Source organism: Haliotis rubra, unplaced genomic scaffold (genome assembly GCF_003918875.1).
Source record: "Haliotis rubra isolate DU_JTF1 unplaced genomic scaffold, ASM391887v1 Scf800, whole genome shotgun sequence".
In the NCBI taxonomy this organism is placed as follows: Eukaryota; Metazoa; Mollusca; class Gastropoda; order Lepetellida; family Haliotidae; genus Haliotis; species Haliotis rubra.
This window is the reverse complement of record NW_025767525.1, coordinates 1-24,787: the sequence shown is the minus strand read 5'-3', so window position 1 is coordinate 24,787 and position 24,787 is coordinate 1. Positions and strand designations below refer to the sequence as shown.

General features: G+C 42.3%; 1 protein-coding gene across 2 annotated transcripts; it reads right to left on the bottom strand.

Moving 5' to 3' along the window:
* Positions 1 to 10,803: 10,803 nt before the first annotated feature.
* LOC124261615 lies at positions 10,804 to 12,721 on the bottom strand. Of its 2 annotated transcripts, XM_046695953.1 has the most exons (3): positions 12,513 to 12,721; positions 11,773 to 11,883; positions 10,804 to 11,335 (listed from the first exon to the last, which is right to left on the bottom strand). In XM_046695953.1, exons 1-3 carry the CDS (start codon positions 12,520 to 12,522, stop codon positions 11,121 to 11,123), a joined length of 336 nt encoding a protein of 111 aa, XP_046551909.1. In that variant the 5' UTR covers positions 12,523 to 12,721; the 3' UTR covers positions 10,804 to 11,120. The 2 variants fall into 2 exon arrangements, 1 of the variants encoding a protein (XP_046551909.1); XR_006894374.1 differs by lacking the exon at positions 11,773 to 11,883.
* Between the last annotated feature and the right edge of the window lie 12,066 nt (positions 12,722 to 24,787).

The following is a 24,787-nucleotide window of genomic DNA, read 5'->3' as shown; positions in this document are numbered from 1 at the left end:
ACGTTTATTATGTGCACACAGACTAAATTTGACAATGATGAATAGATCATAGTATTATAGATAAAATGGAAGGTATTATGATGAAACCGCCCTCTAGTTACAGAAATGAGCTGCCCGCTGATTCCTCAACTACGGGCCATTATCAGTTCTGTTGTCAAAATGACGTCATAGCAGGTGACGTCACGCTCCATAATGACGTCATAAACCTTGTTTCATGATCTAACAGTGTTGGGTCAACAGCCCGTTGCGAGTAAGTTGTTTGAACTTAAAATTAAATTTATGATACTGTTTTGTCTTTTTTAACACAAATTCCACCCATTTTAGCTGGATAGGGGAGTTAATTGACCAATGGCTTCTGCAAATGACAATGTCCTGCGAAACAGCGTTACCCCAATAGTGTAGGGATACATTCAAAGGTTTCGGTGAATCGGTTTTCAAATTGTGACCATATATGCTGATTATACGGTCGGAAATTTATAGCATTGACCAATCAGAACTCGTGTTACATACTAAGTTGAATTAGAATTAAAAATATCCTGTCAGGTATGTGACAATATACATATTAAAGCTATCCATTCAATTTGTGAGGTACAACACTGCTGTCCAAAATATGCAAGTATACTTACACTCGGTAGGATTTGCCTTGGGAAGGCTATGTCAGCACATGCACTCCATATCTTGGGCGAGGGATTGCGAGGGACATGTTCAAAAATGTGGCACAGTTTCGATTTTGTGGCATATTTGCATCCCTTTCGGAGAAAGCATTGTGCTAGGCACGCCATTGGGCTATATCTGGAACGGACTGGTACTCGTTTTGGACGCGAAAGTCTTTGTGATACGCACTGATAGTAGCATAACAGGCCAACAAACGTGATAGCGATTCTGAGGTTGACGAATCTTAAAACACTGAAGCCCACTGGATGTTTGGTCTCATTACGGACGTACATGGTGATGAATGCGATTCTCAGGGCAGAGTGAATGGTGCGATCAGTGAATGTGGTAATATGATTCTGTACTTTAATCTTGGTGGAAGCTATCTAAGACATAAAGTGTTACTTGATGTTCGTGGAACAGATGAAACCGACCGTATGAATGAAGACTTAGAACTGGTAGTCCGAGAAACTGAGCGTCCAGTAGACGTACTCTGGTACTGACGGTAGCGGTCGTGAAGTAGATTACGCGGCAGTTCACGATGAAGCTCGTCGTGAGACTGAAAGCACCCATGACTCCGCCACACACGACTGTGTCTTCGGTCTCACATCGCTACAGAAGATATGACAGTCAACTTACATCGTTCACATCGAAACTGATTCAGCCTTCTGGGTACTGGCGGTAGTAGTGTAGTCATGGATACAAACATGCCATATAGTGTCCTCGACCAGGGCGTTTTGCTTGAACGTTCGAAACAAGATCGTGATGACGTCAGTGTATTCTGATCCTTTGAAGGCAGTTCTATCTGTTCACGTAGAATGGCGTTATCTGTGATCGTCACATAAATGATGGAGAAGACTCTTCTGTATTGATTGTAACGCGATTCCACATGGGGACCAGGGAAGAATGTTGGGCGAAACCAACTTTAAATAGGCAAACATTTATTCTCTGCTTATTGGTGTTTTTTATACAACTATCCTGATATGTCGAGAATCTATCCCCATACATCCATATATCTATCCTCTTGTGTCCATACATCTATCCTCCTGCGTCCATACATCTATCCTCATGCGTCCATACACCTATCCTCATGTGTCTATACATCTAGTCCTCATTCTTCATCTATCCTCATGTGTCCATACACCCAGCTATCAGGCAAAACATACGCTCCTAAACGTCGTGTTATTCTCAATAAAGAAGTTATCATCCATTTGTCCTTACATCTGGGGGCGTTGTGGGCGAGCTTGCTACGGCGCTAGGCTACTGATCCAGCGAGGTTGAGGTGTCGGGATCGAACCCACCTGCGACCGGGTGTAAAACCTTGGAGTCAACTTTTGTGCAGACTCTTTCAGTGTTGTCACACACCCCTAGTGTACAGTACACAACCCTGTGCAATTAAAAGAATCCACGAATCCGTTGGTATATGACCAGATGGTGGCCACGTGAATACGTGCAAACACCTAGTTGCGGGTACAGCAACGTGCAGTGAACTTGACAAAATACTGTGACTATGTGTCCCCTGTCCACCCAGCTGTGAATGGGTACCTCGTTAGGATGAGAGAAGCCACAATAACTCGGTGCGCCTAGTGGCTGCAACAGTTGTATACTCCCAGGAGTTGAGATTGCTAATACGATGTGCCGTTGACATTGACATCCAATGATCGAGGAAAAATACCATCGCCTTGAGCATGTACAAGTTGCGTGGATATGTGCGCTATATAAATATCCTATAATAATAAAAATAAAATAAAATAACATCTATCCACTGTCCATACATCTGGAGAGTGCCACAGGACCATATGGGGTGCCACAGCGGCCGTTCATCGCAGACTGCACTCGTTAAGAGGCCGAGTGCCAGAACTGTGGTTGATCCTTGTCATGCAGAGTTGCTTGAACTTGCTTCCCTTGCGGGACGTTTCGTTTCCAATGACCCACACCGATGCTGAGCACTATGTACACCCATGGCCGCTCTTCTGTGTTATCCGAGCTAATACTGAATACTGTATATACCGAATCGTTGGGTCACGGACAAATAAGTGAACGATCAACAAGAGCGCCCTGTAGACGTTCAGCTTCAAATGTGTGAGACTGTGAGTGTGAGGAGTGTGGAGTGTGAGTGTGAGTGAGAGAGAGAGAGAGAGAGAGAGAGAGAGAGAGAGAGAGAGAGAGAGAGAGAGAGAGAGAGAGAGAGAGAGAGTGAGAGTGAGAGAGAGAGAGAGAGAGAGAGAGAGAGAGAGAGAGAGAGAGAGAGTACATTTCAACGACACATTTATTTGCATAACACTTTCTTGATCAATTACATCATAATCAGTATATTTTACTTAAATCATGTTATGTATGTCTGTGCGTTTGTTGTCTTTGTGTGTGTGTTGTCTTTTGTGGGTTTTTTCTTTGTGTGTCTGTGTGTGTGCGTTCGTGCGTGCTCGAGAACATTCCAAAGACACAAGCATATTTGCATAGCATTTTATTGATCAAATACATCATAATCAGCATCTTTTACAGATAACATTAACAGAAACGACCACTCAGTCACATCCTTCGAGGGAACCATTTTTCACAAGTAACGTTACTGATTCATTGATCAACAACTCTGGGAACACATTCTCAGACACTCTGTTGTTGGAACCACGTCACGGAGACGGAAACATAGGTTGTGTTGTACATATAGGTACATGACGTCATGGTATAAACCTCGCATAATGATGTTTGACGTCACCATCATGTTCTGATAGAACCTGGTCGGACACAGGGGTATTTCGACTATTCAAATGTCGATGAAAATCAAGGCTTATCATTGACGCATATAAAACACTACGGATATACCGAGCATATCTATAAGGTAAACTATATCGTCACATCCAGAGTAAATTGTATAACCTCAATACAAAAGGTTCCTGGAGTTTCACACACACTCATATTTCATAATTTATTTTTACTTATATAAAAATAATTGTAATAAACGCTATTTCTGTCATGCTCGTGTTGAAAGCGCGTTGGGTTCGAAATGCTGAAGTGTCAATATGTTGAAGTGTCGAAAAGTTGAAGTGTCGAAATGTCGAAGTGTCGCAACTAGGTCAGCACGACATCAGAGCGGCACATGGACACGGTGAACTGTGAAGAAAGAGAACATATATTCTAGTTGATTATACATCCAGGTGTATGTACATATACACTGTCTAGTGAATGATGTATCTTTCATTGTATATTAGTGTGTTTACGTGTTTCAGGGTGGCAACTGTCACTGCTCCTCTCCCCGTACTCTCCTCCTCCAACTACTACTGCTAACTACAAATTCTGTTGCAACTACTAATGCTACCACCAACTACCACTTCTGTTGCGGCTACTGCTACTGCTGTTACTACTACTACTACTGCTGCTGCTGCTGCTGCTGCTGTTGCCACTTCACAGCTACAGTTGCGCCAGCTTCTGTTAATCGTACTCTTCCTTCTCCTCTTTAAACTTACTACCACCAGTGCAACAACTTCAACGTCTCCTCCTCCTACTACTACAACTACCAATTTCACTACTACCGCTTCAACGTCTCCTACTTCACTGCTACTACAACTACAAATGGGTACGATCGTTCAAAAATTAAACGGCTATTGAATCGCATAGCATGCCAAGGCTCACGTCTGCACAACGTCATGAGGCCATTGGGATGGTCCGTGGGGAATGTCTCAACGACCAGTGGCTGCACATTTCCACTGCCACCGAAAACACCATTTCTTCACTGGTGAGACGCTACCAGAACACAAATGACGTCATCGATCGGCCACGTTCTGGACGTCCACGTGTAACAACGCCAAGACAGGACAGATGGATAAGGGTGACCCATCTTCGCCACAGGTTTCAGACTGCAGTGATGACTGCCCGAACCATCCCAGGACTTCGCCGTATCCACCCCAACACAGTTCGACAACGTTTACGTCATCACGGGATCAGACCACGACGTCCCGCCATACGGCATATCCTGACACAACGTCATCGACAAGCTCGCCGAATGTGGTGCCGAAATCATGTCCGCAGACCCTTGTTTTGTGGAGAAATGTTTTTACAGATGAGTCCAGGTTTAACATTTCCCCATAGTGATGGACGTCAACGTGCCTATAGACGCGTGGGAGAACGTTATGCACAGGCCTGTGTCTTGGAGAGGAATCGCTTTGGTGGTGGTTCCGTGATGATTTGGGGTGGAATAACAGCACGCAAAAGAACTCCTTTGGTGATTGTTCAGGGAACTTAACTGGTTTGGGCTACAGGGATCAGATGCTTCGACCTGTGGCAATTCCTTTTCTGCAAATGTCATGGCCCTGGGTTAACATTCCAACAGGACAATGCCCGCCCCTCATACGACAAGGGTTGCTATGGATTTCTTGCAACACCACAACGTTGACTTACTGCCTTGGCCTGCAAATTCACCGGATCTCTCCCCGATAGAGCATGTTTGGGACGAGATGGATCGACGTCTACGCCCTCTTCCTCATTCGCCAGATAACGTCCTTGACCTTGCAACAGAACTTGAGAATCTGGCGTGACATCCAACAAGCCTTCCTTGCACGTTTGATAGGCTCTATGCGTCGTCGATGCACTGCTGTTCTCAATGCCGATGTTGGACATACCCGTTATTGAGCTTGTGACATGGTCGTTTGACCCCTGTCCCGCTTGTGGACTCGTGACGTCATTGTGATTGACTTTTCAATTGAAATTCTCCCGACTTGTTATGGTCTCATGATCCCTCCATTCAAGTTTATATGTACCTTTGACATTGTTATCGTACTTAACAACTGGGATAATATTTTGACAATGCACAGTTTCTTTATGTGGCTAGTATATATTTTATATATTTGGTTTTAACCTCCACAAGTTGTTAGGAATACATTATGTTACCATACTAATGCATAGCCAGAGTTTATAGCTGACAATATTTCCAAAGAGAAAAATCGATTGCAAATGACACATATATTTGACTACAAATAGACGACAATGTGAATAAGAGGACCAATTTTTGGTATCAGATTGTTGGCAAAGGATCACATGGTCCTCTATAGCACTTAAAAAAAAAGTTAGTAACGAACCTGTTAGATTGCAGATGAGTTGCTCTTCCACGTTAGCCTGGAATAGTCGCGAGGCCGCCGTAGCTCGCGCAGGAGTGATTGGTTTTGCCTCTTATCACTTAGCTTCACACAATCGCTTGATAGTGCCCTGTAGGGTGTTGTACCCCACTGGACATTTCGTGAACCGATTGCCAGGAGTTGGTTAGTGACTGGTTTAAAGGAAAAGATGTCGGTGTCCTTTCCGGAAGTGCTGGAACATGACAGATTCAAAATTAGTCTCAACCTATATTTCCAATTATCACAAATGAAGAATTATTTTGAAGAATCATGATTACCTACCACAGAGACTTGTACTTCTGAAACAGCCTGACGAAACATCTATCTTTGTGTCCGTTTTCATTTGCCCGCACTTCCTTCCGTGTAGTTTTCGGTGGTGGATGCCGCCTTTATTCGTTTTCCTGCCATCCTCTTTATACAGCAAATAACGATGTCCTCGCGCATCAAAGATGCGGACCAGTGACTTTGGGGGTTGTTCCACAATCTTAAATGTCGGTGTTCCTTGCCTTCCCAGAGCAAAATGAAGGCCTGAAACAAATTACAACATAAACTTACTTTTTAGATACAGGGCACCTGCATACTAACTGGGAAAATGGACGATCGCCAAACTAAAAATAAAGGCACCTACAAAAGTTTTGGGCATTTTACTGGCATTCCTATATAAAGCAGTGAATAACATGTAGACTGTTCGATGGTTAATCCATTCACTTCAAAATGTTAACTGCTATTCTGGAAATCATTCTAAAACATGTACTGTATCCAAAGTTGTGCTGGATTGTCTCGCTCCCACAAACACTCCATCTCTCTGTCGAAATGACGTCCGTTTCTTCCTACTTGCAGCTCCCAAACCACATTTAGTAAGGCGCCTCATGCTTGCATCTAAACTTTCTGACTGCTTTAAATTCATCATCCTCAAAAAATGTTTAGATTTTCGACCTTTCCTTGTAAACTTGATTGCAATGCCGAAAACAACCCATAGAGAACTGAGGGATAGTTTATTGCCATCTTTTTTTTCACAAAATATTGTAAGGCGATGTTAACATTTTGTGGACTCATTTGTAGAATGTTTTCAAACAATCATGGAGACAGCATCTCAATATTATCTGAGAGAAACCTCATGCGTCGCTCCCTCTTTCCATCGTTTAAAACGCCCTAACCCCAATCATTTGTTTTGTACCTTGTTGATTTCGGGACGCAGATTTCAGTGTTTTTCGAAGTTCTTCACTGGTAAGAGGCTTTCCAAATCGACACTTAAAAGCATTGTCTTCTGTCTCGTTTTTCATCACTGTCCGGCCGGTTTAAACGAAGATTGAGTAATGAAGATATCGTCATCTTCGTCTCTCCATTTTGGACTAGCGCTGCTACCACAGCTATCCAACGAAAATGTGACAGAACACCACATGATTTTCTGTTTTATGCACGCTGCTGCGTGCATAACGTGCACTGGTTGGGACGGGGATTCGCGTTTGAGAGAGATCCCTCTGTGTATTACCTCAACGTGGTATAACGAAGCCATATGTTTTCGATTACCAAACACACTAAAGACTACATTTTTGAAAAATGAAAATCTATTTAAAAGCTGGATAAAACATTTCCCCTCGGGGTTTGTGAGATTTAAAGATGAGATTCGGACATATTGTATCCCTACATATCGATATTTTTTCTTTGTTCCATCGACTGATTGCTATCGGAGTCTGAACAATTGCAATCCATCGATAGTTCGATGCATCGTTACAACCCTATCAATAAAGTGGTATATGAAGTGGTTAACGCCTTCAGTAAGCCCCAGCTTGTGCGATGATGTACAGCGATATTATGATGACCAAGTATCAACAAAGAGGGTTTGTGAAGCGGCCCTAAAAGTTAATATGTGGTACAAGACATTGTTTAGAGCTTTACGAAAAGAGTGAGCGAGGTGGGGTTTAAGCCCCTTTGCAATATTCTAGCAATATCACACGGCGCGGGACAATGGATTTCACACTTTACACCCATGTGGGGAATCAGAACCGGGCCTTCGGCGTGACGAGCGATCGCTTTAAGCACCAGGCTACCCCACCGCCCCTTGCGTGAAAGACACAAGCTGCCGACTGTATCCTCACCTCGTCTAGGTCTCTTGTAAAGTCGTCATAGCCTGTCCCCCGTCCCACCTGCATGGCGCAATGACTCTGGCAATGTCACACCTGGACCAAAAGACAAAGTGATCATTAGATAATTACAATGTTTCTTATCATCACGGAGTTTTACCAGAGTCATTATATTCTGCACTGCATTTTAATTACTTTGTAGCAGTATGTATGTTCTGATAAATCCACTTAATTGCAAGTACTTTGTAGCAGTATGTATGTTCTAATAAAATCTACTTAATTGTAATTACTTTCTAGCAGTAGTATATCCTGATAAATCCTACTTAATTGTAATTACTTTGTAGCAGTAGTATGTTCTGATAAATCCACTTAACTGTAATCACTTTGTAGCAGTATGTATGTTCCTAACAAATCTACTTTAACTGTAATCACTTTGTAGCAGTATGTATGTTCTAATAAATCCTACTTAATTGTAATTATTTGTAGCAGTATGTATGTTCCTAATAAATCCTACTTAATTGTAATTGCTTGGCAGTAGCAGTATGTATGTTCTAATAAATCCTACTCTTAATTGTAATTACTTTGTAGCAGCATGAATGTTCCTAATAAATCTACTTAATTGTTATTACTTTGTAGCAGTATGTATGTTCCTGATAACCCTACTTTAATTGTAATTACTTTGTAGCAGTATGTATGTTCCTAATACATCTACTTAATTGTAATTACTTTGTAGCAGTATGTATGTTCTAATAAAATCCACTTAATTGTAATTACTTTGTAGCAGTATGTATGTTCTGATAAATCTACTTAATTGTAATTACTTTATAGCAGTATGTATGTTCCTAATAAATCCTACTTAATTGTAATTACTTTGTAGCAGTAATGTATGTTCTGATAAATCTACTTAATTGTAATTACATTTGTAGCAGTATGTATGTTCTAATACATCCACTTAATTGTAATTACTTTGTAGCAGCATGTATGTTCTAATAAATCTACTCTTAATTGTAATTACTTTGTAGCAGTATGTATGTTCCTAATAAATCTACTTAATTGTAATTACTTTATAGCAGTATGTATGTTCTAATAAATCTACTTAATTGTAATTACTTGTAGCAGCATGTATGTTCTAATAAATCTACTTAATTGTAAGTACTTTGTAGCAGTATGTATGTCTAATAAATCTACTTAATTGTAATTACTTTGTAGCAGCATGTATGTTCTAATAAATCTACTTAATTGTAATTACTTTGTAGCAGTATGTATGTTCTAATAAATCTACTTAATTGTAATTACTTTGTAGCAGTATGAATGTTCTAATAAATCTACTTAATTGTTATTACTTTGTAGCAGTATGTATGTTCTGATAAATCTACTTAATTGTAATTACTTTGTAGCAGTATGTATGTTCTAATACATCTACTTAATTGTAATTACTATTTTGTAGCAGTATGTATGTTCTAATACATCTACTTAATTGTAATTACTTTGTAGCAGTATGTGTGTTCTGATAAATCTACATTTGAAAAATAGCTGTTTAATTAGATGAGAGAAAAGCCTCTAAGGGTATGCCTCGACTCCGTCACGTGACCAGTTTAGCCAATATGGCGGCAACTTAATTGTCACGATTGAGCCTGGTTTATTTTCAAGAGCTGATTATATTCGCAGAGTGTTTTGACAACTGAAAACCCATATAGCAGGAATGTCATCTATTCTGTGACTTCATTTTAAAGTCAAATAATTGTTATTAGTGTCAGTATTAGTACAGCAGATCTCGGAAGTTTCAAGTCGGCGTGTTGTAGCTCACTGGCTTGATTCTCGGTAACACAGCAAAGAAAGACTAAATTCTATCGATAAAAACGTCTTTCACATATTCGTTTAATTTTTAGAAAGGAAATATACCATTAGTTGAAATGTGTTTGCAAGTAATAATGATAGTTTCATAATTTTTAAAAATTGTTAGGGATTGTATTTGAGATGTGTGAAAAAATATGATCTGATCTGATCCGCCATTAAAATACTACAGGGCGATGTTTGAGTGTTTCTAGTTGTTATTCTTAAAACTTCCTCACGCATACACTTTTATTTTTATGAGGGGAATATACCATCAGACGAAAAAGGTGTTTGCAAGTAATAATGATAGTTTCATAATTCTAAACAAAGTGTTAGGGTGTATTTGAGGTGTGCGAAAATTATGACATATCGCCGATCTGATCTGATCCGCCATTGAAATACTACAGGGCGATGTTTGAGTGTTTCAGGAGATATTATTCTAAAAACTTCTTTCACATACAATTTTTATTTTGGGGAGGGAATATAGCTTCAGTTGAAGGTATTTGCTAGTAACAGTGATAGTTTTAAAATTTTAGGAAAATTGTTAGGGTGTATTTGAGGTGTATGAAAAATATGACATATCGCCGATCTGTTCTGATCTGCCATTGATGCCTGTGAAGCTTGAGTGTTACAGTTGTAAAACTTCTTTCTTTTCTTAGTATTTGACAAAACTGGAAAGGTCTTTACAACGCTTTGTGATAGTTTTAAACTTTCTGTATTTGAGGGGTGTGTGACAGTGTCAATTAACATTCTGTCAATCTCTATACCATTCCACACATTCAAGAAGATATCTGAAGCCTAAAATTACTAATGTGCAAAACGTCTCGAAGTAGATTTGAAAACAGTTGACAGCTGATGTTAACACATGTGTTCTAGCGATAGTTTTGTGTTCTTTAAAATGTTTGGGAAGGAGTGGCCAGGGGTGCATCATTTATTCTTTCTTTCATTCATTCAAATATGTATTCTTTGTTCTTTCTTTATTTCTTTCATTCATTTCACATACAATTCTTGCTCCTAATTCTTGCTATAATTCATTCATACATTCATTGTAAAAGTGGAAGATAATTTAGAAATTGAGAGAAAAAAGGCATTCGAACTCATAAGCATTCAACATAAACAGAAAAGCATTGAAACATGGTGAGACATTTTAATTACGTAACAGATCAATTCATACATGTATCATGATAACACTGTACACAACTGTGTAAATATTTAAGGAAACATGCATGATCATATTGACAGTATAGCTTTATGCTTTGCAAAAAGTATCCCGATAGTTTTCGATTGATGTAATAAACTGGCTGAAGTACTATTAAACGCAACCGGAAGTTGCCCCTGGGAACTAATCAAGTCCCTGTGTGCGTTGGTGCATGACGAGGCATACACTAATTAGTACAAATGGTAGAAAACAAGCGAGTGACCTATCCCTGTAGATTGTCCCTGTTTACATTGACTCGTCTGGCACAGGAGATACAGTGACTCTGGGCTTTACACAATCACACTGGGCAAGAGACGGAACTCGGTTCCGAGGGCAACGTCTGCTCGCCCAACCGTGACCACTCACGAACAGGTCGTAACGAGCCTTGTTTCCGGCGACCTCCCTACACTTGGAAGTAACTGTCGTTGCTGCTGTTGTTGTTGTTGTTGTTGTCGTCGTCTCTGTAACGTGAAAGACAACATCAGAGCGGTTTCCTCACCTACAGTACGTTTGATTTCATTTCAGACAGATGAATTGTTCACTAACACAAAATCTAATAACTGCAAAACCCGAAATTTGGCACATGGAATCGACGCTCCAACTCTGATGATTTGTCTCATCCGCGCAACACCTGGCTGTTCTACTACCAGCAAGTTGTTCCCTCGTAAATATAGCGAAAAGTAAAATATATGATCGTTTGTTAATCAACTTTTTTTATTTGGGTGTCCAAACTTATCACACAAATCAGTTGGTCTGTCGTTTTAATGTTACTGTGCAAAATTTCGTTTTGTTATAGCCGAAGAAAGACCAAACTGACTGACTGAGTGAGTGAGTGAGTGAGAGAATCAGTTTAGTATTACGCTTTTTAGCAATATTCCAGCAATATCAACTTTCTGACCGAGAGCTTCTGATATCTTCATTAGGAGCGCCTTCAGGTTGAGAAAAACGCCAGCATCGGCACTATTGGACCCGTCAACAACGGTAACAAGGTCGTGCAGGTTCTTCCGCCCTTCAAACATATAAATGGATAGAACATTACTTTTCATGCATCATTTTACATGGGTGCTCTGAAGCCTCCAATCATCGTCGTTAATGCGACTATTTAATATTTCTCCCTAATTTGGGCAACGCACGACTTTTACTTTCATCAAGATGTCCCCTCAAATATATTCATGCCAATAACGGTTGTCACCCCCTCCCCACCCCAACCCAACATACACCCTCACACACCCACCCCACACCCTCTCCAATTAAAAATTGAAGGGGTGACAACCATTATTGGCATGAGTATATAAATAAACCGTTTTGGTAGCAGATACATATCTCATGAACACCGGTTGTCATCGCTGATTTTCAGTGATCTATTCACATAATATCGACCTGTGGAATTTGTTTCGGTGCATAAGCCAGGCTGTTCTATATATATCAAGATTGAAAGATATTACATTACGCTATTTGTCCGAAACTGATCAAATTGATACTCCTAAGGTTTCAGTCTGTTCTGACAGAAGCTTTCGGGAACAAAAGACTTCCGTCAACAAAAGACTTCCGGGAACAAAATACTAAACTAAAGACTAAAGACAAAAGGAACTAAAAGAGCACTAACATTTCAAGGCATCTAAAACAATGAGAACTCACTTGGTGACATTCTTTGACACACTCCATTGTTGATGAACAGTGCAAGCGCGACAACAGCAACACACAGGAGTTGTCCACTTCATTGTAGCCAGCGTCGACATTGACAACAGAATATGAAGTCAAGATGATTTCGCTGAAAAAATGAACAGCTACCTGAGAGAAAGTAAGAGAAAGTATGTCCTTCACACATTGTACCTATGTCGAGGGAATCAAACTAGGGCCACTGGCGTGATGAAGCAACACCTTTATTCACTAGACTACCCGACGTCATATTAATGTGTGGATGTTACCCCAAAGCATTTACACAGCTGTAGACCATGTAGAAATACCAAGTTTTGCCGATGTCAACAACGTGGTTTTGTACTAATTCTAGAATTGTGTGCATGAGTGTACGTGGAAAGGGAAGACTAAATCTTCCAAGAAATGTCTGGATGTGGCATTTTTTTAAAGGCTGGCTGTACATTTGCTGACATATTTGTAATCTGAGGCCTTATCGACCAAGCTTGCTTCTAATTGACGAGGCGGCTGTAGTATTGATACATCCCCTGACACTTTTAACATTATTTACAATTTAAAAATAGAGACAGGCATAATTCAAATCATTCAATGGTGGAAACACACGAACTTTCGTGAGTGTACCAACATTAATTCTAAAGTTTGTTACTCTTTGCTTGGGACATAGTGTTTATTTTAATTATTGATTATTCATTGATCTTTAATATGATTGAATGGTTATGTCTAGAGGACTTGTGTACGCCTTTTGAACGCATGCCCTCAAACTGGCGAAAACAGAGTTAGTGAGTTTAGTTTAACGACAATTTAGCAATATTCCAGCAATATCACGGCGGGAGGCATCAGAAATGGGCTTTACACATTGTGCCCAAGTGGTGAATCGAACCCGGGTCTTCGGCGTTACGAGCGAACACTTTAACCACTAGGCTACCAGGCCCACAGAGAATTTCCTGAAGCTGTGACATTAACATGAGTAAATACTGCTCCTTCATATAGTACTGTAAACAGTGGTGTGCAGGTTGCATAGGAGACAGGACGAGCACTGAAGATAGCCACGATCTGGTCCACCTTGTGGGTCAGCACAGAGGAATACGTCAATGATGTCCTGGATACCACCATGAAACACAGGAACGAGACCATCTCACATCCATTCACATCAGCGAACCATCAGTCGAAAGAATTACTATTACATCGACAATGTCTTTCTCTTTACAAATACCTACAACATTTGGATCTCCGCTATATAGAGACGCAAACTTTGGGACCTTCCTACAGAAAAGACTGAAGACTCTGGTTGGGTTGGGATGGCGATGGATGGTCTATATATACCAATGTACACTCCCACATACTCTATCAATCAATTCCTGGAAGTCTTCTCAATGACGTTACGTTCGCAACTCATTGGCGGCCTCTCTTATCCACTCAGTGGTATTTTGTTACTGGTTTCCATTACCAAATTATCATATATGATTGTTGACTTTTGTTAAAGTTGCTATTTTAAGACTGAAGCCGGATTTGGAGAGTGGGTGCAGTTTAATTGAGAAACTACTCAAGCGGGTAGATCCTTATTCACTGACGAGGAGGAGGGGAAATGGGCGGGGCTTCAACATGTGGAGGAGTTCAATTGTGTTCCATCTACCACGTACCCGGATATCTGTCGGACGAGGCACCGTCAATTGGCAGCTATCGTTATCACGTCATACATCAAAATGTTCGTCCTTGAAGACAGTTGTTGTTGTGCAGGTAGGTGCCCATGTAGTCCTACACAGAACAAGGGCGCGAGGCCGTGGCGACATGCAAGCTAGGGAGGTCGGATTAATTGTGTGACATAAAACTCCAAGAAAACACTTGTGAATGGCTTGAAACTTGGAGATACGATAGATACAAGGCGCGGTTACGCGGCCATTTAAGAGTTTACATGAATGCAATGGGTGAGTGAGTGAGTGAGTTTAGTTTTACACCGCACTCAGCAATATTCCAGCTATATGGCGGCGGTCTGTAAATAATCGAGCCTGGATCAGACAATCCAGTGATCAACAGCATGAGCATTGGGAACCGATGACATGTGTCAACCAAGTCGGCGAGCCTGACCACCCGTTAGTCGCCTCTTACGACAAGCATAGTCGCCTTTTGTGGCAAGCATGGGTTGCTGAAGACCTATTCTACCCCGGATCTTCACGGGTCTACATGAAAGCAATGAATGAGTTATATATCTACCACAACACGTTAATCGAGAGAATAAAGAAAAACATTAGAAAATGAGTTCTGAAACTTGTTGGTGTGTCAGTGTTTGCAACTTAATAGTCCAACACATGTAATGTCGAGGACGTCGTACTCGTGGGCGCTGGTAGCCCAGTCGTCTAAGGTGCCGCGATTCGATGTCGCCTCCCTTGGTTCTTCCAGAAACCTATGATTGTGGGTTCGAAGCCGGATTCTAGGTTTCTCGGCACCATATCCGTTAGTTCCACCTAAATGGTAAAAGTCTCAGAGCTTCGGCTTTCAACCCTTATATAGGTAACACACCGAGTTAAAGCGATTCGCTCACACATTTCTACAGATATGCCTAACTAAATGAACTTCCAGATATGTAACAACATGCATGATGCTCCTGGAGGGTTCAATCGCCAACGCCAGCATTTTCAGCTACGTTGAATACTTGCTTGATGTTTGATAAAGAAACGCCATTATCACATAGTCAACCACAAGGATCATTCACTGGGGTAAACATTTAGAAGACGGATTTAAACAAATGAGCCATGCGGCTCATTGATTTATTCACACATAAATTGAAATAGGCTGGGATGGGTTCAAATTTCTACCCTACACTACCCCGATACCCGTTATGTTAATTCCTCAATCAACATCAAATTTGTAAGAAATGGCAATATATTCTTCAGCTCGGAGGATAAAATTTCGAGTTTTTCAATATCTTAACCATGTATTATATGCAAAACAGGTGACTGTAAACTAACTGTAATTCTTCAAAGACAATACAACCTTTTAATCATCAAAGAACAAAATATTACATTTTGTCATTTCTACTTAAATGAATAAACTACAGTTTTCGAGTTCAGATTTGTCATTTCATTATTCCCCAAGAATCTATTTATCCAGATAATAAGTTCAATAGAGATCTGGATCAGCTCCTTAGCTATTGTTAATGGTAACATATTGCTACTATACTACTAAAGAAACTGTGCATACAAAAATTTAAAATAAAAAATTATCAAACCTGTGTAGACACATAAGGATTTAAACTCAGAGATTAGTGACATGTATCCAACATGTATGCACGTGCCACGTTCCGTGACGTCAGTGGGTTCGTCCTTGAGACGTGCAATACGTTGTTGCACGTGCATTCCGGGAAAGAGAAACAGAGCAAATGAATGCCACACAATACTGTCACTTTGGAAAGCTCAACCCCTGCCCTTGCGATCGTTCAAAAATTAAAAGGCTATTGAAACGCATAGCATGCCAAGGCTCACGTCTGCACAACGTCATGAGGCCATTGGGATGGTCCGCGGGGGAATGTCTCAAAGACAAGTGGCTGCACATTTCCACTGCCACCGGAACACCATTTCTGCATTGGTGAGACGCTACCAGAACACAAATGACGTCATCGATCGGCCACGTTCTGGACGTCCACGTGTAACAACGCCAAGACAGGACAGATTGATAAGGGTGACCCATCTTCGCCACAGGTTTCAGACTGCAGTGATGACTGCCCGAACCATCCCAGGACTTCGCCGTATCCACCCCAATACAGTTCGACAACGTTTACGTCATCACGGGATCAGACACGACGTCCCGCCATACGGCCTATCCTGACACAACGTCATCGACAAGCTCGCCGAATGTGGTGCCGAAATCATGTCCGCAGAACCTTGTTTTGGTGGAGAAATGTTGTTTTTTACAGATGAGTCCAGGTTTAACATTTCCCATAGTGATGGACGTCAACGTGCCTATAGACGCGTGGGAGAACGTTATGCACAGGCCTGTGTCTTGGAGAGGAATTGCTTTGGTGGTGGTTCAGTGATGATTTGGGGTGGAATAACAGCACGCAAAAGAACTCCTTTGGTGATTGTTCAGGGCAACTTAACTGGTGTGGGCTACAGGGATCAGATTCTTCGACCTGTGGCAATTCCTTTTCTGCAACGTCATGACCCTGGGTTAACATTCCAACAGGACAATGCCCTCCCTCATACGGCAAGGGTTGCTATGGATTTCTTGCAACACCACAACGTTGACTTACTGCCTTGGCCTGCAAATTCACCGGATCTCTCCCCGATAGAGCATGTTTGGGACGAGATGGATCAACGTCTACGCCCTCTTCCTCATCCGCCAGATAACGTCCTTGACCTTGCAACAGAACTTGAGAATCTGGCGTGACATCCCACAAGCCTTCCTTGCACGCTCTATGCGTCGTCGATGCACTGCTGTTCTCAATGCCGATGGTGGACATACCCGTTATTGAGCTTGTGACATGGTCGTTTGACCCCTGTCCCGCTTGTGGACTCGTGACGTCATTGTGATTGACTTTTCAATTGAAATTCTCCCGACTTGTTATGGTCTCATGATCCCTCCATTCAAGTTTATATGTACCTTTGACATTGTTATCGTACTTATCAACTGGGATAATATTTTGACAATGCACAGTTTCTTTATGTGGCTAGTATATAAACATATGTGGTGTTGCCATACTTTATTCTATGTGTTATAGTTACTATAGACACTATATACTATTTTGTTTGGAACATTAGTACACACGTATAAACGTTTTTGAAGATTGCATAGAAAGATGTTTACAAGCTACTGGTCCCATGAACTCTGACGACAATACTACCCAAAACGTTAGAACAATTTACAATCTTGACCAAAATTACGTTGTTGCACGTGCATTCCGGGAAAGAGAAACAGAGCAAATGAATGCCACACAATACTGTCACTTTGGAAAGCTCAACCCCTGCCCTTGCGATCGTTCAAAAATTAAAAGGCTATTGAAACGCATAGCATGCCAAGGCTCACGTCTGCACAACGTCATGAGGCCATAGGAATGGTCCGTGGGGAATGTCTCAACGACAAGTGGCTGCACATTTCCACTGCCACCGGAACACCATTTCTGCACTGGTGAGACGCTACCAGAACACAAATCACGTCATCGAACCGTATCTAGTTATCGGCTGGTTAAACGTCCATCCTATTACAGAAATAAGGGGTCAACCATGCGAGGCTTCCATGAATAGCCTCTAATTTGTATGTTTACATTTATTATGGGCTTACCTAATATTCATTTATGCTTTACTATAATCTATTTTCCAGGATAATATGCCCGTTCCCATACTCAGCCAAGTAATTTGGTTGAGCAACTTCATATTGCTTAAATATTTCAATAACATGTTTTCGCGTATCGTCACAATATGCATGCGATTTACAAAGTGCTGGTACATACTTCGCAAGAGGAATTACAACCCAAGTTTGATTTGAACTGACGCCTCCTTTAAAACTTTCAGTCTTCTTTTCAGATTAAAACTTTCTAATTTTGTTTCCTCTTAGCACAGTTTTGAGTTTGCACAAACTCGATTAAAAATGAGGCAAAAATAATCTGTGATAGTATATGGGTACTGTCTTTCCAGAATGTGTTGGGTTACCTGGGTTTGAGAGAGTGAGTTTAGTTTACGCTGCACTGATATTCCAGCTATATGGCGACAGTCTGTAAATAATCGAGTCTGGACCAGACAATCCAGTGATGAACAACATGAGCATCGATCTACGCAATTGGGATACGATGACATATGCCAACCAAGTCAGCGAGCATGACCACTCGATCCCGTCAGTTGCCTCTTACGACAAGCATGGGTTACTGAAGATCAATTCTAACCCGGATCTTCACAGATCAGCTGGGTTTGATCTGTAACAAGACAGCCAGTTGATGTTTGAATCTTGAACAAATATGTGATAGTATGAGTGACGTGCCACGTCGTCAGGACACGAGAACAGACAATCAGACATGACATGTGTCGTTTTCGAGGATTTTGTAAGACTGACATTCAGTACTCGAGAGGTATCGTTATTTGTGAATGAGCGTTCTTTTATTCCGCTTTCGTTAAAAATGCCCGCAGATATCGCAGCTTGGGGCACAGTATACGCATGTAGGAAACGTAACCTACGACCCCTGGCATTCTGTTTGATGAACGGGCTCTTTCACCACCTGAAGGCCTCAGACAAATTGACGCGACGATAAACTATATGTAACATAATAATGAAGATATATTTTACCAGTTGATATTTGATAGGTTTGATATTTTTTTTCTAAAATGTCCACATAAATATAACAACAGTTGTATATTTTTGGATGATTTTTGACGATGTGATTTGCCAACAGCATCGTAAACTCTCAAGACAAGCATAGTCGCCCCTAACAACAAGCATAGTCGCCTCTAACAACAAGCATAGTCGCCTCTAACGACAAGCATAGTCGCCTCTAACAACAAGCAGAGTCGCCTCTAACGACAAGCATAGTCGCCTTTAACAACAAGCATAGTCGCCTTTAACAACAAGCATAGTCGCCCCTAACGACAAGCATAGTCGCCTCTAACAACAAGCAAAGTCGCCTCTAAAAACAAGCATAGTCGCCTCTAACGACAAGCATAGTCGCCTCTAACAACAAGCATAGTCGCCTCTAACAACAAGTATAGTCGCCTCTAACGACGAGCATAGTCGCCTCTAATGACGAGAATAGTCGCCTCTAACGACGAGAATAGTCTCCTCTAATGACGAGCATACTCACTTCTAACGACATGCATAGTCACCTCTAACGAGAAGCATAGTCGCCTCTAGCGACAAGCATAGTTTCTGCTAACGACAAGCATAGTTGCCTCTAATGACAAGCATAGTCATCTCTATCGACAAGCATAGTCGTCTCTAACGAGAAGCATAGTCGCCTCTAACGACAAGCATGGTCGCCTCTAACGACAAGCATACTCGCCTCTAACGACAAACATAGACGCCTTTAATGACAAGCAATGCCGCCTCTAACGATAAGCATAGTCGCCTCTAACGACAAGCATAGTCACCTCTAACGACAATTATAGTCGCCTCTAACGACAAGCATAGTTGCCTCTAACGATAAGCATAGTCGCCTCTCACGAGAAGCACAGTCGCCTCTAACGAGAAGCATAGTCGCCTCTAACGACAAGCATAGTCGGCTCTAACGACAAGCATAGTCGCCAATAATGACAACCATAGTCGCCGCTTATGACAAGCATAGTCGCCTCTAACAACAAGCAAAGTTGCCGCTAACGACATGCATAGTCGCATCTAACGACAAGCATAGTTGCCTCTAACGACAAGTATAGTCGCCTCTAACGACATGCAAAGTGGCCTCTAACGACAAGCACGGTCGCCTCTTACGACAAGCATAGTCGCCTCTAAGGACAAGCATCGTCACTTCTAACGACAAGCATAGTCTCCTCTAATGACAAGAATGGTCGCCTCTAATGACAAGCATAGTCGCCTCTAACGACAAGCATGGTCGCCTCTTACGAGAAACATAGTCGCCTCTAACGACAAGCATGGTCGCCTCTAATGACAAGCAAAGTCGCCCCTAACAACAAGCATAGTCGCCTCTAACGACAAGCATGGTCGCCTCTTACGACAAGCATAGTAGCCTCTAATGACAAGCATCGTCACCTCTAACGACAAGCATAGTCGCCTCTAACAAGAAGCATAGTCGCCTCTAACGACAAGAAGAGTCACCTCTAACGACAAGCATAGTCGCCTCTGACGACAAGCATAGTCGCCTCTAACGACAAGCATAGTCGCTCTAAAGACAAGCGTAGTCTCCTCTAACGACATGCATAGTCGCCTCTAACGAGAAGCATAGTCGCCGCTAACGAAAAACTTAGTCTCCTCTAACGACAAGCATGGTCGCCTCTGACTATAAGCATGGTCGCCTCTAGCCAGAGTGGTTGCTGAAGATTATCCTGGATCTTCAGGTGTCGACATACCCTCATCTGTAGAGGTAGTACACCGGTTAGAAATATGCAGAATTGTTTGTTGTTCAACTCCGTAATCGGCTTCAGCTGAACAACAGTGGTCTGTAAAACATCACGTCTGGACCAGACAAACCAGTGATCGATATTATGAGCAAGGTACCGCACCACTCCACAAGAACCCACGCTTTGCTACTTGATTTAATGACAAGCATAATCGCCTCTAACGAGAAACTTAGTCGCCTCTAACGACAAGCATAGTCGCCTCTAACAACAAGCATAGTCGCCGCTAACGACAAGCATAGTCGGCACTAACGACAAGCATAGTCGCCTCTAACGACAAGCATAGTCGCCTCTAACGACAAGCATAGTCGCCTCTAACGACAAGCATAGTCGCCTCTAACGACAAGCATAGTCGCCTCTAACGACAAGCATAGTTCGCCTCTAACGAGAAGCATAGTCGCCTCTAACGACAAGCATAGTTGCCTCTAACGAGAAGCATATGCGCCTCTAACGACAAGCATAGTCGCCTCTAACGACAAGCATAGTCGCCTCTAACAACAAGCATAGTCGCCTCTAACGACAAGCATAGTCGCCTCTAACGACAAGCATAGTCGCCTCTAACGACAAGCATAGTTGCCTCTAACGACAAGCATAGTCGCCTCTAACGACAAGCATAGTCGCCTCTAACGAGAAGCATAGTCGCCTCTAACGACAAGCATAGTCGCCTCTAACGACAAGCATAGTCGCCTCTAACGACAAGCATAGTTGCCTCTAACGAGAAGCTTATGCGCCTCTAACGACAAGCATAGTCGCCTCTCACGATAAGCATAGTCGCCTCTAACGACAAGCATAGTTCCCTCTAACGACAAGCATAGTCGCTGCTAACGACAAGCATAGTCGCCTCTAGCGACAAGCATGGTCGCCTCTAGCGAGAAGCATAGTCGCCTCTAGCGACAAGCATAGTCGCCTCTAGCGACAAGCCTAGTCGCCGCTAACGAGAAACTTAGTCGCCTCTAACGACAAGCATAGTCGCCTCTCACGAGAAGCATAGTCGACTCTAACGACAAGCATAGTCGCCTCTAACCAGAGTGGTTGCTGAAGATTATCCCGGATCTTCAGGGGTCGACATACCCTCATCTGTAGAGGTAGTACACCGGTTAGAAATATGCAGAATTGTTTGTTGTTCATCTCCGTAATCGGCTTCAGCTGAACAACAGTGGTCTGTAAAACATCACGTCTGGACCAGACAAACCAGTGATCGATATTATGAGCAAGGTACCGCACCACTCCACAAGAACCCACGCTTTGCTACTTGAGTTAATGGTGACTATAAGGATCCGATAGGTTTGGTGATTTGTTTCACAGCGGTTATGATTCCCCGTCGGCGTTAAACGTTGTTCATAATATCAATCACTACATTGTCTGACACAGGCTCGCACATATACAGCCCACCGCCATGTAAATGTTTGTTGCTTTGTTTAAAGCCGAACTCGGCAATATCCCAGGTAAATGGCGGCGGTCTGTAAATAATCGAGTCTGGACCAGAGAAACCAGTGATCAATATCATGAGCATTGATTGAAGCAATTAGGATGCGATGGCATGTGCTGTGTATTGCTGTGGAGTGCTTGAAGAATGTCAGCGAGCCTGACCACCCGATTGCCTCTTACGACAAGCATGGGTTGCTGAAGATCAATTCTAACCCAGGTCTTCGTGGGTCACCATGTAAATGTAGCTGGAACAAAAACAGGAGGCCTAAGAACGATATCTTGAACTGCCTTTAGAGTTGTTTCTGTAAAATCCCCCAGGTAACAAACATCACATTACATGTTGGAAGGTATTTCACTGACTAGAGCTATCTACCCCAATTACAGGGAACAGTATAAGTTGTCCACAGTCACGGGGGGACATGGGTTCATGTACCCTCCATGTTTGTTTATGTCCCCTGAGCCCGAAGCCCATAGGATTCCAGGACGGAGCTTATTCCGAGATTAACATGTTAACAGGTGCTCATTCTGTAGCTCCTGACACTACGTCCTCCTTGTAGGCCTGAACGAGCAATCTGACAAGGCGTAATAGGGGCGTTTGTGACTGGACTTTTCTGAGACTTTTCTTATCAAAGTCAAAGTCAAGTCGGGTTGAATATATAATGAATGGGGTGTTATACGAATATCATGTTCACTTGGGAGCCCACGCTTTTCATTTCCGAAGGAACAGAACATGACACAGATTGCACATAGTCGATATACGCCGTCGTAGATACTCTAATACCTATAACGGGTATCAAGACATACAAAGAAGGCATTGTACGCAAACCGGTTCGAGCAAGAGTTAGTCAGTGAGTGAGTTTAGTTTTACGCCGCACTCAGCAAAATTCCAGCTTTATGGCGGCGGTCTGTAAATAATCGAGTCTGGACCAGACAATCCAGTGATCAACAGCATGAGCATCGATCTGCGCAATTGGGAACCCGATCCCGTGTCGCCTCTTACGACAAGCATGGGTTACTGACGATCAGTATTCTAACCCGGACCTTCACGGGTCTGACGCAGAGTGCACAATAACATGGGTAAATGTGCACCATTCACAATCACATCCTCTTTTCATGATCTGATGACGAACTACAGGTGAGTGAGTATGGTTTACGCCGCTTTTAGCAATATTCCAGCAATATCACGGCGGGGGACACCAGAAATGGGCTTCACACATTGTGCCCATGTGGGGATTCGAACCCGGGCATTCGGCGTGACGAGCGAACGCTTTAACCACTAGGCTACCCCACAGCCCCGATGAGGAACTACAAGAGTGGCCGCTAAAATACGGTGTGTAGAGTTGTCGCCCTTAATTGTAAGGGATTTGCTGACCGTAGGGTCGATTTCCAGGTTCTAATTATCTTCATGTCGGCATTATAGATGTGCATGTGGTTTGTAAGGTTATCTTGTGAGATTGTAGTACACTGTGTGAAACAGATTCTCTGTTTATATTTTAAAGGGTCACTGGTCGCCCAGTTGGATATAGCAAGACAACTAGAGTTGTGTCCGTGTTGACTTGTGTCTCAGGCGTGTTCTTGCAAACCATAAACAATGTAATGTGTGTGTGTGTGTGTGTGTGTTTGTTGTCGTGTGTGTGTTGATTTTAAGGGTTTATCTTTCTTTCTTTCTTCGTGTGTGTGTGTGTGTGTGTGTGTGTGTGTGTGCGTGCCTGCTTGAAAACATTCCAATGACACAAACTTATTAGCATAGCATTTTATTGATCAAATACATCATAATCAGCATCTTATATATCTGTAAGGTAAGCTATATCGTCACATCCGGAGTAAATGGTATAACCTCAATACAAAAGGTTCCTGGAGTTTCACACACACTCATGTTTCATAATTTATTTTTCACTTATATAAAAATGCTTGTAATAAAGGCTATTTCTGGCAAGCTTGTGTTGAAAGCGCGTTGGGTTCGAAATGTTGAAGTGTCGAGATGTTGAAGTGTCGAAGTGTCGCAACTAGGTCAGCACGACATCAGGGCGGCACATGGACACGGTGAACTGTGAAGAAAGAGAACATATAATCTAGTGGATTATACATCCAGGTGTATGTACATATACACTGTCTAGTGAATGATGTATCTTTCATTGTATATTAGTGTGTTTACGTGTTTCAGGGTGGCAACTGTCACTGCTCCTCTCCCCGTACTCTCCCTCCTCTAACTATTACTGCTACTACTGCTGCTGCTGTTACTACTACTACTGCTGCTGCTGTTACTACTACTGCTGCTACCAGTACTACTACAACTACTAATACTACCACCACCACTACTACTACTACTACTACTGCTGCTACTACTACTACTAACACCACCACCACCACCACCACCACCACCACCACTACTACTACTACCAATACTACTACTACTACTACTGCTGCTGCTACTACTACTACTACTACTACCACCACCACTACTACTACCATACTACTACTGCTATTGCTGCTGCTACTACTACTACTACTACTACTACTACCACCACCACTACTACTACTACTACTACTACTGCCACTGCTGCTGCTGCTGCTACTACTACTACTACTACTGCTACTACTACTACAACTACTACTACTACCACCACGACTTCTAGTACTAATGCTGATACTACAACTACCGCCACTACGTCTCGTACTGCGCCTCCGTGATGTAGTGGTTAGAGCGTCCGCCCGGAGAGCGGAAGGTCGCGGGTTCGATCCCCGACCGCGTCATACCAAAAGACGTTAAAATATGTTAAA

Bases quoted from the DNA above. Each gene is read 5' to 3' on its own strand.
- LOC124261615 (XM_046695953.1), bottom strand. The intron at 11,336-11,772 runs GTCAGAAAGTTG...TTCACGTTACAG, and splicing joins GAAGATATCAGAAGCTCTCG to AGACGACGACAACAACAACA.